Here is a 15,220-nt window from a genome sequence, read left to right as displayed (position 1 = left end):
AAACAAGAGGTACAAACATGAAATCATACAAGGTGTGGGAAGGAGGCTATTCCATTACTGTTGGGTATTCTATCAATGCTTCCTTGTTCTTCTCAATAGAGAAGTGACAAGCCATGTCCTCTCCATCCAATCTTACCCAAATCAGTCTCAATTGATTTACAATTCCGCATTCTATTTCAGAGACCGGAAAACAGCATAACCCACAACGGCAATGACAACAATGATGAGAGCAGCAATACTCTGTCCCAGGGCGTTCATTCTCTGCTGATCGCGGCTTGCGTCTGAGGCGTATTGCATGAGTTGCATCATATGCTTGTCGCAGATGTCTTGGAGCTCCTTGAGTCGCTGGTCGCGTTCGTCCTCAGAGGCAATGAGGTGTTGGATGTACTTGTCTTGAGCGGCCTGAGTGGCCTGGATCTCCTGTCGAGTGGCTTGCATCTCCTGTTGAGTGGCCTGCATCTCCTGTCGAGTGGCCTGTGTCTGTTCGTCGAATCGTCCAACCTTTCTCTCCGTTGCCATGGTGCGTCCTTCGAGAACATTCAGTCGGTTCATCGCCATCCGATGATAGAGTACAGCATCTTTCTTGTGCTGGAATCGGGTGACATTGTTCTTGAGCTGATCACAAGTTCCTCTACCTCCTTGATGCGCAACTCTGGCCTCAGCAGCACCTCAACGTCATCGACCCGTGTGCCAGACTCGTCCTCGTAGCTGTTATCATTGACTGCGGAGCTCTTGAACTAAAACGTTAGAAGCCTGACATACGAACGTATTTCAGAAAGCAGAAACTATACCTGAGTCCCGGCTTCACACTTCCACTCTTGCTGACTCTGGGAAACAGAGTCTCCGACCTTGGCCGAGGTAGCATTGTCCTGCGTCTTCGCCCAGTCAGCTGGAAAATAGATATTATGTTGGTACGCCACACTCGAAGTTTTCAATGCTGCGTCTTGCTGCCTTTCTGAACCCTGATCATCGACGCCATACCAGGCAGGACCCCGTTAAGCGCACGAAGCTCCTGACTTTCCTGAGGGTTCGGCACTAACCATCTGAGTGGTTCCCCCGTTCCCTATCGGGTACACGGCACGGGCGCGGCCAGGTGTGGTTCCGAGGCTTCTTCCAAGCTATCCCCAGGGACACCCGAAGGTGTCATCAGGGCCGTCCCACAAGACTCACCCCCAAAACGGGAGAGTAGGGAATGATCTCGAGCTGCTCTACTAGGGTATGACGACGACGAGACCGAACCCTCACGAGTCATCCCGAGTCCCACGGACCGAGGTAGACGCCACGTCCCGCACTCGATATCCGTCACTCGAAGGGCGATGCCCCGGCTCAAAGTAGAGTCGGTGACCGGTCCAAATGGTCCTGGCATACACACATGCCTCGAGCTTCAGATATCTCGCCGGACTCCCGATACGTCTTTGGCTTAGGACTCGGAGGGCAGAGCGACCACAGGAAGCGCAAGACGCAAAGAAAAACGAGGCTGGGACACAATGTGAATTGTGGACGTACCTGATTGTCATTGACAGAGTCAACCTGTTGAATAAGTGTTATTAGTACAAGATGTGACATGAACGGGCAATCATTTCGAGGTTCAACTTACCGAATTGTTCGCAATAGCGTCCTGATGCTCCATGTCGGATGCATCGAATGAGTTTTCCTGTGTCTTCACCCAGTCAGCAAGGAAAACCTTACTGGTAAGCCCGACTCGTCATTCTCTGTTGTGCTTCGCCATTAAGATCCTGCATCTCTGTGGCTGCCACCAAGACACCTCGCTAAGATTGGTACTTCTTAACATCCATGGAGAAACACTTTTGGCTTGCGACACCTAGCTACCACGCGGTCCAACTTTTGACAGAAGAACGTTGCGGTTAGCTCAGGAACACGACTGTGAGGAAGTGTTCCCGAGAACCCAGACATCGATGGGGACCCAGAATGTCACCTGGAAAAAATTCCAGATGTCGCGAGACTAGTCCTGAAAGATGGCTGGGACTGGCTCCATGAACCCGCCACGAGGGCAGTAGTTTAAAGGCGGCACCGCTCACAGCCACACCCGGAAACGAGAGAGTAGGGTGTGTCTCCAAGGCTCGCTACCCTGCTTGCCCAGCTAGGACGAATCGAAGGCAACCAGTAACCGATTGGACCATCCCAGGCTTTCCACGAGGGAAATCCGAGGTGGTTGAGACCATACCGCCCGAAGGCAGAACCGGTCTGAAGAGATGATTTGCCCCGACTGCCCACAAAAGGGTGACTGGCCTGTCCAAATGGCCCTGTCATCCTGGCATTTCACCTCTCCAGTTCCGGGCTCCCGACGTCTCACCGAGAACGAAATCTCGGCCCGCTTAGGGTCCAATCGGCAAGATGGGCAGGTGGGAGAGAACACGAGAAATCGAGTCCGGGACATAAATGACAAGATTGTGGGCTTACCTGGGTGTTGCTGCTGTACCAGCGCTTCATGCCGGGCACGTCAATTTCGGACGCGGGAGAGGAGGCCATGGCGAGGAAGACCTGGTGAAATATTTGTCAGTGATGAAGAAAATAAACCGCGGCTGAAATGAGAACTTGCAGTGGAATCGCAAATAATCCGTGCGACGGAGGCGAGAATGAGACGATGATGAAAAGGTTGAGATGAGCTGAGCTGGAGAGAAAGAGGGAGTGTGAGGAAGAGTGAGCGAGGAAGAAAAGGAAGAAGGGAAGAGAAGCAAGACCTGAAGAGGTCAGACCTCGCGAAGTGGGCGGCAAGAAAGGCCGCGGTGTTGAAGATGAGAAGAAAAGGGAAGGGAAGGGCAGGCGGAAGAGATTGAGGAAGAGGGAGTGAGGTGAGCCTTGCTAGACCGGAAAAACCTCCCAGGTGCGTCTGCCCGGCCACCCACCCTCACGTGAGGGCGGTCTGAATATTTTGGTTTTGGCCAGGAGAAGAGAAAAAGAAGACGCGTGGGCAATGAAAATTCGGAAGGAGGGATGAGACGCGTGAGCTGAGGAGGAAGGACCCAGAGAATCAGTCCCAAGTGCCCATATTGATGAGATCCTGAGAAGGGGGCTGAAGGGGTGATATTTGTGACGAGGACGACGAGAATAAGGAGATGAATATCGTACCTTTCGATCAAAACTCTGGGCAGGTCGTATCGCGGGATGGAGCCGCTGCCTCTCACTGAGCGAAGCTGTTGTCGATGAGAAAGTGTAGTGGTGATGGCGAGGAAGAAAAAGTGAGAAGACCCTCAGGGAGGGGAGAAGGAGAAGTTGAGGGCAGAGGATTTGGGTGGGAAAAAGAGAAAGACCAAGGTGAGAGGGTGAAAAGTGGATGTAGGGCGAGGACTTGCTGCCTCACGGATGAGAATGAGGCATCTTGTGCTCCGAGATTTGGCACGCTTGACGCGTGGGAGAAGGTGAAGTAAACAAACGAGGCTTGTGACTTCAGTCGAGGAAGGAGCAGGCCCAAGGGGAGACGAACGGGACAGTATCTGGAACAACGGCTCGTATGTCGACAAAGGGCACTGGATAAGGGAGAACAGCGCGACTGGAGATGCGACGAGAATCATGAGATAGCAATCAATATAATGACTGACCTCGTGAGTAGGGGTTGCGCTCGTAGTAGCGACTGAGCAGTTGGAAGTGTGAACTCGATATTCGCCGTTGCTCCGTGACAACAGGTCGAAGTACAATCTCGAGACGTGATACAGTTTTCGAAGATGGAACCCCCCAGACAAGTGATTGCTAACCCTAACAATTGTATTCTATTCGTGTTCATCGTTCGTCCAGCACACTTAAAGGATAGGTGGGACGGCGAACACCAGAGACCGCGAGGCAAAAGGAGCAGATATTGAGCCTGCGTATGCTGTTCCGTAGAGCAACAGATATGCCCCAAGATGAACTTCCTCGTTCATCCTTATGTCTGGTCCATGCATGATAACTTGGCTAGGACTCTATTGATGTAGCCCAATCTCTCGGTTTCCCGGGCAAACAACAATAGGCATCTTCCAAGTTTGGTTGCTCGCAGTTCTAGCGGCGGCGCAAATTCCCATGGATCAAAGCGGCCATCTGATTCTTCTCTGCGTAGTTATTGTGTTCCTCGTGTTCATTATCTTCTGATTTTATTAAACTAGGTAGACGGGAGACATACATGTCAGCTTTCGACCAGGCGAATCTCTTTAAGGGATGCCCAACATTGCTTTCGAGAAGCCGTGTCAGGGTGAGTCACTGATTTTTAATTCAGCCAGCAGAAGCTTCGCGTAAGGTACTTGGGCTCGAAGGGAGCCAGATCGAGTCAACTTGTTTCTTCTGCCTCGTGCGGCCCAGGAGCACACGGCGCCCTCGCGAATGAATCCGGCGGATAACGGCTGTTCATCAAGGGGTTTCTTTCAGCTTTATTATTTTTCCCATGTCTCAGTACCTTACATTACGCAGCCTAGTATCTAGCAAAACGCGTGACTGTGATAAGGTAAACCGAGGGAGCTCGAGTCGCGTTAGGTTGATTACCTACTCGGAAGGAAGGGGCCATTGTGTTGGATCGTTGCCCCTTCCTTCTACGTCAATCACAACTTCGGCACTAAAGGCTCCAATAGGAATCCTCACCTCATCTTCGCCTGATTTTGAAGTATTATTTGCTTTACGGCCGCATTGCAAGACTAGCTGTCAGACGAATAATTTGAATCTGAGCAAGGAGTTTGCGTAAGCTTGCAAGAAAGCACAAAGGCCTTCGTCGGCCTCATGCAAAACTCCCTCCAAAGCTTGCACCAATATCGACCAACTCTAACTAGGCTCAGAAATACCAAGTGATTACTTCATGTGCAATCAAACACTGATTCTACCGCACGCAACAGAGCATACCGCAAAGCAGCCTTGGTGACAGTCATATTTGATCTTCCCCCCTCGGTGGACACTGATTGCGAAGGACCTTTTGAGTCAAATTTGTCTTGTCCCAAGCCTGAACATGACATCAAGTCAGATGCTCCGCAGAGTAGGCCCATCGATAAGATTAGCTGGCACTCATGTCTACATAACATGATCACTCCTAGGGGCTCTGGTCTATCGCCATTGGCTTTGCTTGTCTGTACTACCAAATTACCAATAATGTTGGATAGCTCTACTACTGTTTCAATTACCATGATCATGCCTCTTGATCCATCTCTTAAGCCTTGCTTGAGCCTACGCTGTGCTAGTTATCCAAGCAGTCTCCCACAATGAGGACATTCGGCCACTCAAAGAACATATACGTGCCCCTAAACGATCCCCGGGAAACGTGATTCACGTTTGTTCCTGCCTGAAAGACGTGATATTGCTCACCGCTAACTTCTAATTGGGAAATTGGACGCTCTTTCCCTTTCACCGTTGTGTCCTAACTGGGACGGCGTTGGAGGTGGGTCCTTGTCCTGGAATGTCCCCATCACCAACTTCACCTTTGACTGGTATAAAGGGTCCTTCCACCGGGCTCTTTTCCCCCAACTTACTCTCTCTTTTCCACCCTCGGACTTTCGCGACTTTCCATAAACATCCCTCAACTTTGCTTCCTTGCTTTTGCAACATCATTCCGCACTCCTACAGTCGCCTCCGCTGTCCCAAGAACAGTTCTTCTTACAGGTATGTTCAAGTGTGACTTTGTCCCACATTCTTTCACATAAGTAATCTGACAATCACTAGAACACGAAGCATTTCAACAAGCCCAAACAACAGTCTGCATCAAATCACGATGTCTCAGAGCAGCAACATGGCTGTGGTAAGGCCGACTCCCATCGACACCGATACTTGCAGTTCAGTGTTAACATAGGCCGCAGAAGTCTGATTCCGAAGACGACTTCGTCGTGATCGAAGATACACACACCATTGCCCTCAACAAGCTCAAGAAGGAGCACCAGCAAGTCATTAGGGACTTGAATGACAAGCACATTGGTGAGCTAGCTATCCTTAGAGATAGCTGCTACAAGCGCTCGCAGAATGCCATCTCGACAGCCAATGCCTCCATCGACCGCCGCAAGGCCTCATTCGAACGCCGCAAGGAGGAATATGAGATGGAGATCGATGATCTCAAGGATGAGCTTGCTGCTGAGAAAGCCAAGGTGGCGGCGCAACTTCTGCCTCTGGTCCCTCCTCACCCTTCGAGGCAGAGCCCCTGGCCCATCTAGATAGAGCGGGGGGCAATAATCATTCACAAAATACCGACATGACCTGGAATTTCGGCATATTCGGTAGTGGAATCTCAGGATTTTAGGTAGAGGAGCACCAATAAACGAGTAATCCATCCACATAGCAAAAAGGCCAAGTGAACACAGATAGGTGAATGCGCAGAGAATCATTGTGTCTTGATTGTGATGCGTCCATTCACGAAATCGACGTCGCTTGTTTTTCTTTTAGACTGGTTCCAAGATATCAATCATTGTCCTGTCCCGAGGTGACACCAACTTCAACAAGGTAAACAGCAGGAGCAGACTGGTGTCTGAGGGCTCGACGATGACTGGCGGGAAGATGATTCAGACAGTGATATTCTTCTGAGGCGTCATGATTGAACCAATTTGCTTCCATGGCTTCCCTGCCAATCTTCTGGAGTGCCAGAACTCACAAACACTTGACTGGAAACCCTGAAGTTTTTCGTGCGCTCAATTTCCAGTCCGAATGCTTCTTGTGCAATAGCCAGCAGGTCATCTTTCCTGGATGATGATAACTGGATACTGGGCATATTCCGGATGTGATTGCGGTCCAGATTCCAGGGCATCTCACCTTTTTGGACTGATTCTCCCCCTTGGTTGCAGGGTCACACTTTTTCCTTCATACACCACCAAATTTGCCAAACATCAACAGCCTCACTTTAGCACTACTCCCCAACCTCCATCTTCAGCACTGCTTTTTTTGTACGACCAGCAACAAGAACATTCGCAAGAATCTGGCTCCATAGCTCTTTCTGGTGAGAAGCATCACATCAAGGCCAAGTACAGCTGCAATTCTTTGTCGTCCAGATGAATACTAATATCAGACCTTGTTCAGAACTTCAGACAGATCCGCACCGGCACCCGATTCCATGGATTCTTCCAACACCGCAATGGTCGACAACAACAACCTGACCTACCAAGGTCTCAAGGTCAGTTACCCCCCTTATTCTCAAGCTCCCAAACTCTCTCGTCAAAGCCTCTCCATCAAGACGATTTCTCTACCTCCCTAAACCATCTACCAATTCAACGTAAACACTGATAATGCGCAAACACACAGTTCGTCCAGTACTCCGAGGAAGAGCACGAGAAGCTCTTCAATCAACTCAAGGCCGACGACAAGAAGAAGGCCAAGGAGCGCAGACTCGAAGGCAAAGACTTCATCGACATCCTCACCATCTCCCGCGAGGAAGCCCTCTCCGAGCTCGCCCACTACCAGATCCGCGCCAACAAAATCGCCCTCGCCGGCAAGTACGAGGCCGCCGAGCTCCGCATCAAGGTCGCCGAGGCTTACGACGAGGCGCACAAGAGCTATGTCCAGGCGCAGGAGTACTACAAACACATTGACTGCTTCCGAAAGGAGAGCGAGCGCAAGGACGGCGTCATTCAGCAGTTGCAGTATGAGGTGGTGGGTCTGCAGGCGCAGCTCCATTAGAAGACGCAGGAAGCGGCGGATCAGCATGGTCAGTTGAATGTTATGCAGGCGCAGCTCCATCAGAAGACGCAGGAGGTGGTTGATCAGCAGGGTCAGTTGAATGATGCTGTGGCCAAGAACAAGGAGCTTCTTGCTCAGCTTAACGATGTTCGCAAGAAGGTCAACAGAATTATGAGCGCCACCGGGGTTCTCTCTCCTGCTGCTTCGACCGAGTACGATCGAGAGAGCAGCATGGCCTAATGGACGCCTTATCATTGAAATACGAGCAGGGTGACTTTCTGTAATAGAAACCTGAGGAGACAAGGGGGTAGAACATGTTTTGGCTCGGAGGACCTGGCTTGGACTCATGTTTCTGGGATGAGGGCTGCCCCTTTTGGCAAGGTAATTACGATACTGGCTGGCAATTAAATGACTACAGAGCTATCATGGAAGAAGTTTTGATTTTACATGATGCCCCATCAAGTGACCTTTCGAACATCTAGATATCTATTAGTGTTGACAGGTAGTACTTTCTCCGAGGCCAATAGCGCCTCCAACGTCGTCAAAAACACAGCCACACCACCGAACATTCCAGACCGGCAACGCCACAAGCCACAACCTTTCCCCTGTATATCACAGGCCCCACCTCTTCAAAGGCGGTCACCCATCCAGTTATCCCGGGACCCTCCCACACCGAGGATCGGCGGGGCAGTTTTCTCGGTGAACAACAATTTTATTCTTCGGGACCATCCCACCCTGCCTTGCAAGTCCCATCGCCGACGGTGCATATCCGTCGCAACTCCAAGAACCCGCGACCCCCTTCAATTGAGCCACCTCCCTGCTCAACCACTCCACAAGCTCATCCAAGATGTCGTCTCAAGAACAGAACATGCCGTTCATCAGGAACCTGGCCTCCAGCGGTTCGTCCCCCCATCGCATCGCGACACTCCTACCCAAGATCTTCCTTGTCCGCTGTCGCAACCTTCCCGAACCAAACCTCCAGAACAACTCCAGCTAACTCCTCCTCGCCTTCCCACAGACCGCAAACTCCGAACCCAAGCCCTAACCTCCCTCCAAACCTTCCTCGGCTCCCACCGCGCCCTCTCCCACCTCGAAGCCCTCAAGCTCTGGAAGGGCCTCTTCTACGCAATGTGGATGTGCGACCGCCCCATCCCGCAACAAAACCTTGCCTCCGAGCTCGCAGGGCTAACAGCCTGCCTCCGTAACGACGACGTGCCCACCTGGCTCGCCGCCTTTTGGGAGATTCTCTCCAAGCAGTGGACGGATATCGACGTCCTCCGCATGGAGAAGTTCCTGCTCCTCGTGAGACGCACGTTTACGTCCGGATTGCAGTGGGTGAAAGAGGGCGAGTATCAAGAGGAGAGGGTGGAGGCGCTGTTGAAGGTGTATGGGGCGTGGCCTTTCGAGGTGGAGGGCGATTTGAGAAAGGTGCCTATTGGGATTAGGCTCCACGGGCTTGATATCTGGGCTGATGAGCTCGATCGGTTGGAGATGCTTGAGGAGAAGGACGCCAAGGCGGTGGCGTTTGCGAAGAAGGTCAGCCAGCTTGTTGAGCCCTTGAAGAAGTCGCCTGTCAAGACTGTGCGGGCCAAGGCTGCGGTTGTGGTTGAGGACGAGAGGCTGCCGTGGACGGAGAGCAAGGCTGCTGAGGAGGGGGCTGCGGACGGGGATGATGATGAATGGGGCGGCATTGACGATCAATAGAGGGGGGGCCAAAGTACTCCCTTAGATGTGTCTTTGCATGGGATGGTGAACACGGCGTTTGGTGGCTCCTAAAAAAGAAGGGCGGCATGTCATTTTTGATTCAAGGACTCTCCATGGGTTTCTACCCCCATGGAAAACGGTATTGGAAACCAAAAAAGAAATCAGGTATTATGTGCAACGCTGTACTCTATAGTATACAGTGAGTGATATCCAATGGCTGTCCTTTCGCCAACCCGGCCTGCCCTTCAGCCCGGCCTGACGACGGCTGTGCTCTTCCCGTCTTGGTCTATCTGGGTATCTCGACTTTTGAAGAAACAAATCAGTGCTCCCGCTCCCGCTCCCGCTTCTTTCGCTGTATAGACAAGAAACTGCCAAGGCATGTTCTGCCTGTCTGTCTCTGGCCTCACTCCCGGCTGGTGCTGTCCCGATCTAGTGACACTCTCACCATACCCTATTTCGAATCTCTCCTTTGTACGCTACTACAATCCCTTACGGAAGAGACATCTTCTCCCAGCCCATCGGACCGGGCGCCTCGTACTTGCCGCGCTTCGAAATGACCCTGCCAAGACCGTGGTGGATCTCGGCCTGGAAAGGCTCAAACGGCACCTTTTCACCATCGATGCTGATGTAGCCGTCTTTTTGGTTCTTTGGAATGATCCTGTAGGCGGAGATCTTGCGGTACGACACCAACGAGTTGTCAAAGAAGTTTCCATTCTCCACGGACATGAGCATGCTCAGGTTCGCGCCGACTGAGACGTCCCCGTCGACACAGACAAGGTCCATCAGACCGTCGTTAGCGAGAGCAGCGGCGAAGAAGTTGGCGTCTGGGGCCATGTATGCCATCTGGGGTTGTTAGTACATATTCTAGATGGCATCATCAAGAAGAGACGGATATCTCCCATGTGATGCAGAGAAAGGTGACGCAGTGTACTTACGTTTCCGCAGTAAAAGTTGCCCATCTTATCATGGGGTATCAGCTCCCACCCATCCGGAAGATCGTCGTTGATGGTGCCGAATCTCAAAGGCGGCAGTCCCTCTTGGTCACCGAATGGGCTCGAGACAGCATCGGCATTCTCCGCTCTCGGAGGCTCGCTAGCACCTGTATGCGTTACCGACGCGCTCCGCGTGTACTCCTTGTAGTGTTTCTTGACGCCCGCCTTATCCTCGATCTCGACCTTTACAGCCAAGTCGCACGGGTAGCACTTCTTCTCAAACATCCTGACCAGGAAGCCCCAGGTGAAGCGCGCGCCGCCCATCCACCGCAAGTGCTCGGTAGCCAAGTCGCTTTCGGCCACAACACCAAGAGCCTGGCTCAAGAAACTGAGGGTGCGTCGGTCGCCCTGTGTGATGCTGACTAGGTCCATTGGGGTCTCGACTCCCTTGATGATGGCGAGGGCGCAGATTGAGGGTCGATACGAGTCGTAGAGATTGCAGCTCATCGCATTGCCCGAGCCGCAGGGGATGTGTGAGACAGCAATTTTGTGCAGTGCTTGCGACGCATCAGGCCGCTGACCCAGACCATTGAATGCCTCGTGGGCCAGACCGTCGCCTGAGCAGGTGACGATTGTGTCGAACGCGTCCACGTCGACTTCCCGCGATATCTTGAGAGCCTGGCCTGAGTAGGTGGTGAGCTCCACATCCATGGGCATGCGCGCCGCTTTGAACAGAGGCTCGACGTCAACGCGCCACTTCTTTTCCGCGCCTCCCGGTCCGGCGTGCGGGTTAACCAAGACCTTGGCTCTCTTGCACAATTTCGCCGGCCCGTATGCCTTTCTCTTGAGGGTATCGATCCAGGACTTGACATCCGGGCCGTCCGCGTCGTTGACGGTGAAAGTCCATTTCGCGGCCTGTACTCGTTGCTTGCCGGCCTGTTTCGCGTAGTCGATCGTGAGGGTCTCTTCCGTCTGTTCGGCCCAGAGGACATTGTATAATGGAACGGTTTGCGTCGCGGGTGCTGCATATCGTGGACTAACGTTAGCAAGCTGGGAATGGGGGAGCAACGTAGGTCAATGACAACGGACCTGATGCGCCAAACCCAGCAAAACCGCAAGTCCGGTTGGCTTTGTTCGCTGTTGGGTCTTTGAAAGGGGGTTAGCTACCCGAGCGCATCGCCACGAGGTAGGTATATTGCAGGTTCCAACACACCATTCAGAAGGAGATTCTCCGAGGTCAGAGTCAGAGTCTTATTGCCGTCGACCTTGATCGTCTCTGGGGGGCCGTTTCTCGAGGCGGACTTGCCGTAGGACTGGGAGGACTCGGATATGGACTCGGTGCCGTTTGGGGCCGTGTTGTGATCCCCTGCGAGGCTGGCCATCGTGAAATGTGCAAGGGTAAAAGAAGCGACAGACGAGCAGGAGGCGGCGGGACAGGCCGTTCACGTTGGGTGCGAGGGGGGGTTATAGGGCGAGCGAAGGTGGTGAAGATGTAAAAGGAGACCCGTCAGTGCTAGCAGAGGTCGCGACGAGACATTGTAGTCAGTTGTCGACTAATTGGTTGTTGACTGCTACGCCAGTTGCTGTTAATGGGGTGTTCACAAGCTCCCAGGGTTGCAGGAGGGAAGAGAAGAGAAGAGAAGACGAGAGGAAGTGTTACTGCGCCGTTACACCAAGCCGTAGGAGGAACTTGGGAACAAGGGCGTAGGCGCAAGCGGAATAGGAATAGTTGAAGGGAGGTTGGGTTAGTAGGAGGCTAAGAGCACGTCCCGAGGCCCGTTGTCGACGAGGGAGGGATTGGATTCCAGGAATGGAAAACGAACTTTGGTACTAGTGACTGTACTGTGTATGTGTACTGCGTAGGCCCAAGCAGAGAATCAAATGGATGTGCAGGAAGGTCCGGGGATGGCACGGTCACCCAGCGGCAGCGGCAGCACGGATGAATCGGAAATTGAACATCAGTCACGCTTGATTCGGATAGGGGGGTACTTTGATGGGCAATATGTAACTGCGTGGGGATACATGTACCCCGTTAATGGGAAGGGCATTGATAGCAGAGCTGCGATAAGATAAGCACCCGCAACACCAAGGAACCTGGCACCATGAGAGAGGCACGGATGTGCGCGCTGCAATGGCTGGCCAACTGCTGAGGTAGGTACTGAACGGTGAACCCCTCCCCCCGCCGGGGACCTGAAGGTAATGCGAGGGGCCCGCGGCGCCCGTAGCGGCCGCCTGACCACGGCGGAGGTGCTCCCCCGAACGCACCTCACACTCGTGATGCAACCGAACGGGGAGATGATTCAAGGAAAGGAAGTCGATGGAAACCGGGATGTTCGGGTTTGAGAGGTTGGCATGTGCCTTTTGTGGTGTAACTCTCTGTAAAGCCAGGCTGGACAGGTGACGGGAGGTGAAGTAGACGTCCCAATCGAGGTAGGTACAGCAGGGCAGGGCCGGACAAATACCTTATCTAGGAGTGGCTTGAGGGGAAATGGACGCCAACAATGCGACACATCTGGTTCATACTTTAGAGACAAGAGGTGATTTGCTGGCCGTCGATCCGTCTTGGTGGTGTGGGTAAGCCTGGTCAGGTACCGGGCGACTGAAGGACACCGGCGACACAGCTTGGGCGATGCCCGACTTTCCCGCCTTGGCTGCGCTGGCGTCTTCCAACCGTGGAGGACCTCTAATGTGTCGGTATAAAGCTGTTGATGTCTTGGTTCCTCAACCCTCAACACAGGGCGGAAACAAGTGGTCGTGCGTGCAAGAGAAAGTCGTATGCCTCGTATGCCTTGGTGAACCATTCATCAGACGATGGGCGAGCGGCGCTGCGGCGCTGCGGCTTCCTTGTGCTGCGAGTCTAACCGCCGCTTTGCATGGCGCGCATGGCGTTGGCCGAAAGTAACTTGATAAGAGCGAGAGGGCATACGTAAGCCTGGGCTGAGCAGACAATAGAAAGGAGGAAATGGCACAATGCCTTTATTGCCTTTTAGTCAGGTAACTAAGGTATGAGTGAGTACGTACCGTAATCCGCGCGATGTTTTTGAGATGGTACAGTCAACGCTCCACGCGGGGCTGGCATCGAAAACCGACGCGTAAGGAGAACGGCATTCACTCATTCAGCATCTGGCATCACTATAATCTCTACAGACACTAATAGAATTGATTAAAATGCGGATAATACAACTTCCCCCTGCCTTATCTAAGCTTTCCATACTTTGCTTGTGTTCCCCTCCACGCAGCGGGAGCGGAGATTCCTTTATTGGCGTGAACGGCAAGTATCCCACAGCTTCAGAGCCAATGAGATTCCCCCGTGCCCTCTAAGTTAGGCAATAATTGACCAATCAGCTGTGGGCCGCAACCTCTTTCGCTCACTTGGCCAGTACGTACTGCCGTACCGCTTCAGATAGCGGATTGCTCACATTGACTTCTCACATTGAACAACCTCTCATTGTCCAAGGACCTCTTGACTCACATCACATCTCATTCCTCTCAGTGACCCAATTCATAAGCAAAACACCCCTATGCCGGTCAATTGATTGTTATCTGATTTTACCACAGCAATTGTTCATCATCTCCTCTCATCACTAAAAACTCCAACAAAAAGAACAGCCAAAAAAAAAAAAACACCCCGCCATGGCCTCACAACCTCCGGTCGCGGGGTCCGACGCCGCCCTCCCGCTCATCGACATCAAACCGCTGCTCAAGAAACTCTGGCCCGTCCCGGACGCCGGCCTCGCCGTGAGCGCCGACGAGATCGCCGAGGCCATCTCCCACTTCTTCACCCACCAGGTCTCCGACACCCAGGCCGCCTCCCTCCTCATCGCCCTGCACTTTACCAACCTCGACCGCCGCGCCGACGTAATGGCCCGCTCCGCGCACTACATGCGCTGCGCCGCCGCCAAAGTCGACTTTGATGACCTGACCAAGGTCGTCCAGCAAAAGGCCCTCGGCGCGGGAACCTACGCCGGCGGGCTATGCGACATCGTCGGCACGGGAGGTGACGCCCACAACACCTTCAACATCAGCACCACCGCCTCCATCCTCGCCTCTTCTCTTCTTCTGGTCGCCAAGCACGGCAACCGCGCCAGCACCTCCAAATCCGGCTCCGCGGACCTGGTCAACAACATGCAACCGCGCCCGCCCGTCCTTATGGCCGTCACCCCGGCCACAATGTCAAAAGTCTACGCCGCCACAAACTACGGCTTCCTCTTCGCCCCCGTCTTCCACCCGGGCATGCGCTACGTCGCGCCTATCCGCAAAGAGCTCCCATGGAGGACAATCTTCAACCTCCTCGGGCCCCTAGCGAACCCCGTCGAGGATATCCTCGAGGCCCGCGTCATCGGCGTAGCGAGAAAGGAGCTCGGCCCCGTGTTCCTCGAGGCCCTCAAGATTAGCGGCTCGAAAAAGGCAATGATTATCTGCGGTGAGGAGGAGCTGGACGAAGTCAGCTGCGCCGGGCCGACGCTGGTCTGGAGGCTGAGCGAGGCGGCGGGCGGGGAGGTCGTGGCGGATCACTTCAAGGTGCAGCCGAGTGATTTCGGTCTGGGCACGCACCCTCTCAACACCGTGTCCCCCGGTAAAGAGCCGGCTGAGAATGCCGAGATTCTGAGGAGGATACTGGAGGGCGAGATGGCGGATGACGATCCCATTCTCGAGTTCGTTCTGATGAACGCCGCGACGCTGTTTGTGACGTCGGGTATCTGCGAGGCCGAGACGAGCAACATGGGTCCCGGTGATGACGGCCAGGTGATTACCGAAAGGGGACCTGGTGGAGGACGCTGGAAGGAGGGTGTGCGGAGGGCGCGCTGGGCTGTCAAGAGCGGCGAGGCCTGGAAGCAGTGGAGTGCATTCGTCGACGTTACAAATAGCTTCAGTCAGTAGAGCGTGTGTAACTTGAGGGTACCGTACTATGAAAACCCCGGCAAGGGGAATAGGGGTCAGCAGAGACCAAAGAAAGCAAGGCATGGAATACCACGGCCTCAACACGAAACGCATCACGAGATAAAAGCTGCTGCTCA

The 15,220-nt window shown here is 53.4% G+C and overlaps 5 protein-coding genes across 5 annotated transcripts; 3 read left to right on the top strand and 2 right to left on the bottom strand.

Moving 5' to 3' along the window:
• Positions 1 to 746: 746 nt before the first annotated feature.
• On the bottom strand, positions 747 to 2,709 carry BDP81DRAFT_95506 (uncharacterized protein). The gene is made up of 5 exons (XM_060596523.1): positions 2,561 to 2,709; positions 2,422 to 2,502; positions 1,598 to 1,660; positions 1,507 to 1,530; positions 747 to 875 (listed from the first exon to the last, which is right to left on the bottom strand). The coding sequence occupies exons 2-5, from the start codon at positions 2,488 to 2,490 to the stop codon at positions 786 to 788; spliced, it is 246 nt and encodes an 81-aa protein (XP_060441331.1). The 5' UTR covers positions 2,491 to 2,502; positions 2,561 to 2,709; the 3' UTR covers positions 747 to 785.
• Positions 2,710 to 5,680: 2,971 nt separating this feature from the next.
• Positions 5,681 to 6,113, top strand: BDP81DRAFT_452808 (uncharacterized protein; the record flags this gene model as incomplete). The annotated part of the gene is made up of 2 exons (XM_060592776.1): positions 5,681 to 5,707; positions 5,766 to 6,113. 2 exons carry the CDS (start codon positions 5,681 to 5,683, stop codon positions 6,111 to 6,113), a joined length of 375 nt encoding a protein of 124 aa, XP_060441330.1.
• A 2,300-nt stretch (positions 6,114 to 8,413) lies between these two features.
• BDP81DRAFT_397633 (nucleolar protein,Nop52) lies at positions 8,414 to 9,270 on the top strand (the record flags this gene model as incomplete). Its single annotated transcript, XM_060588351.1, has 2 exons — positions 8,414 to 8,465; positions 8,585 to 9,270. The coding sequence occupies 2 exons, from the start codon at positions 8,414 to 8,416 to the stop codon at positions 9,268 to 9,270; spliced, it is 738 nt and encodes a 245-aa protein (XP_060441329.1).
• A 244-nt stretch (positions 9,271 to 9,514) lies between these two features.
• On the bottom strand, positions 9,515 to 11,765 carry BDP81DRAFT_95470 (diacylglycerol kinase catalytic domain-containing protein). The gene is made up of 4 exons (XM_060596522.1): positions 11,416 to 11,765; positions 11,292 to 11,348; positions 10,206 to 11,224; positions 9,515 to 10,113 (listed from the first exon to the last, which is right to left on the bottom strand). Exons 1-4 carry the CDS (start codon positions 11,582 to 11,584, stop codon positions 9,760 to 9,762), a joined length of 1,599 nt encoding a protein of 532 aa, XP_060441328.1. The 5' UTR covers positions 11,585 to 11,765; the 3' UTR covers positions 9,515 to 9,759.
• Positions 11,766 to 13,517: 1,752 nt separating this feature from the next.
• On the top strand, positions 13,518 to 15,201 carry BDP81DRAFT_95456 (anthranilate phosphoribosyltransferase). The gene has a single exon (XM_060596521.1). The coding sequence runs from the start codon at positions 13,836 to 13,838 to the stop codon at positions 15,081 to 15,083; it is 1,248 nt and encodes a 415-aa protein (XP_060441327.1). The 5' UTR covers positions 13,518 to 13,835; the 3' UTR covers positions 15,084 to 15,201.
• Positions 15,202 to 15,220: the final 19 nt, after the last annotated feature.

This window comes from Colletotrichum phormii (genome assembly GCF_030913505.1).
Source record: "Colletotrichum phormii strain CBS 102054 chromosome Unknown BDP81scaffold_20, whole genome shotgun sequence".
NCBI classification, from domain to species: domain Eukaryota; kingdom Fungi; phylum Ascomycota; class Sordariomycetes; order Glomerellales; family Glomerellaceae; genus Colletotrichum; species Colletotrichum phormii.
The sequence above is the reverse complement of the archived record's forward strand: the minus strand, read 5'-3'. Positions and strand labels throughout refer to the sequence as shown.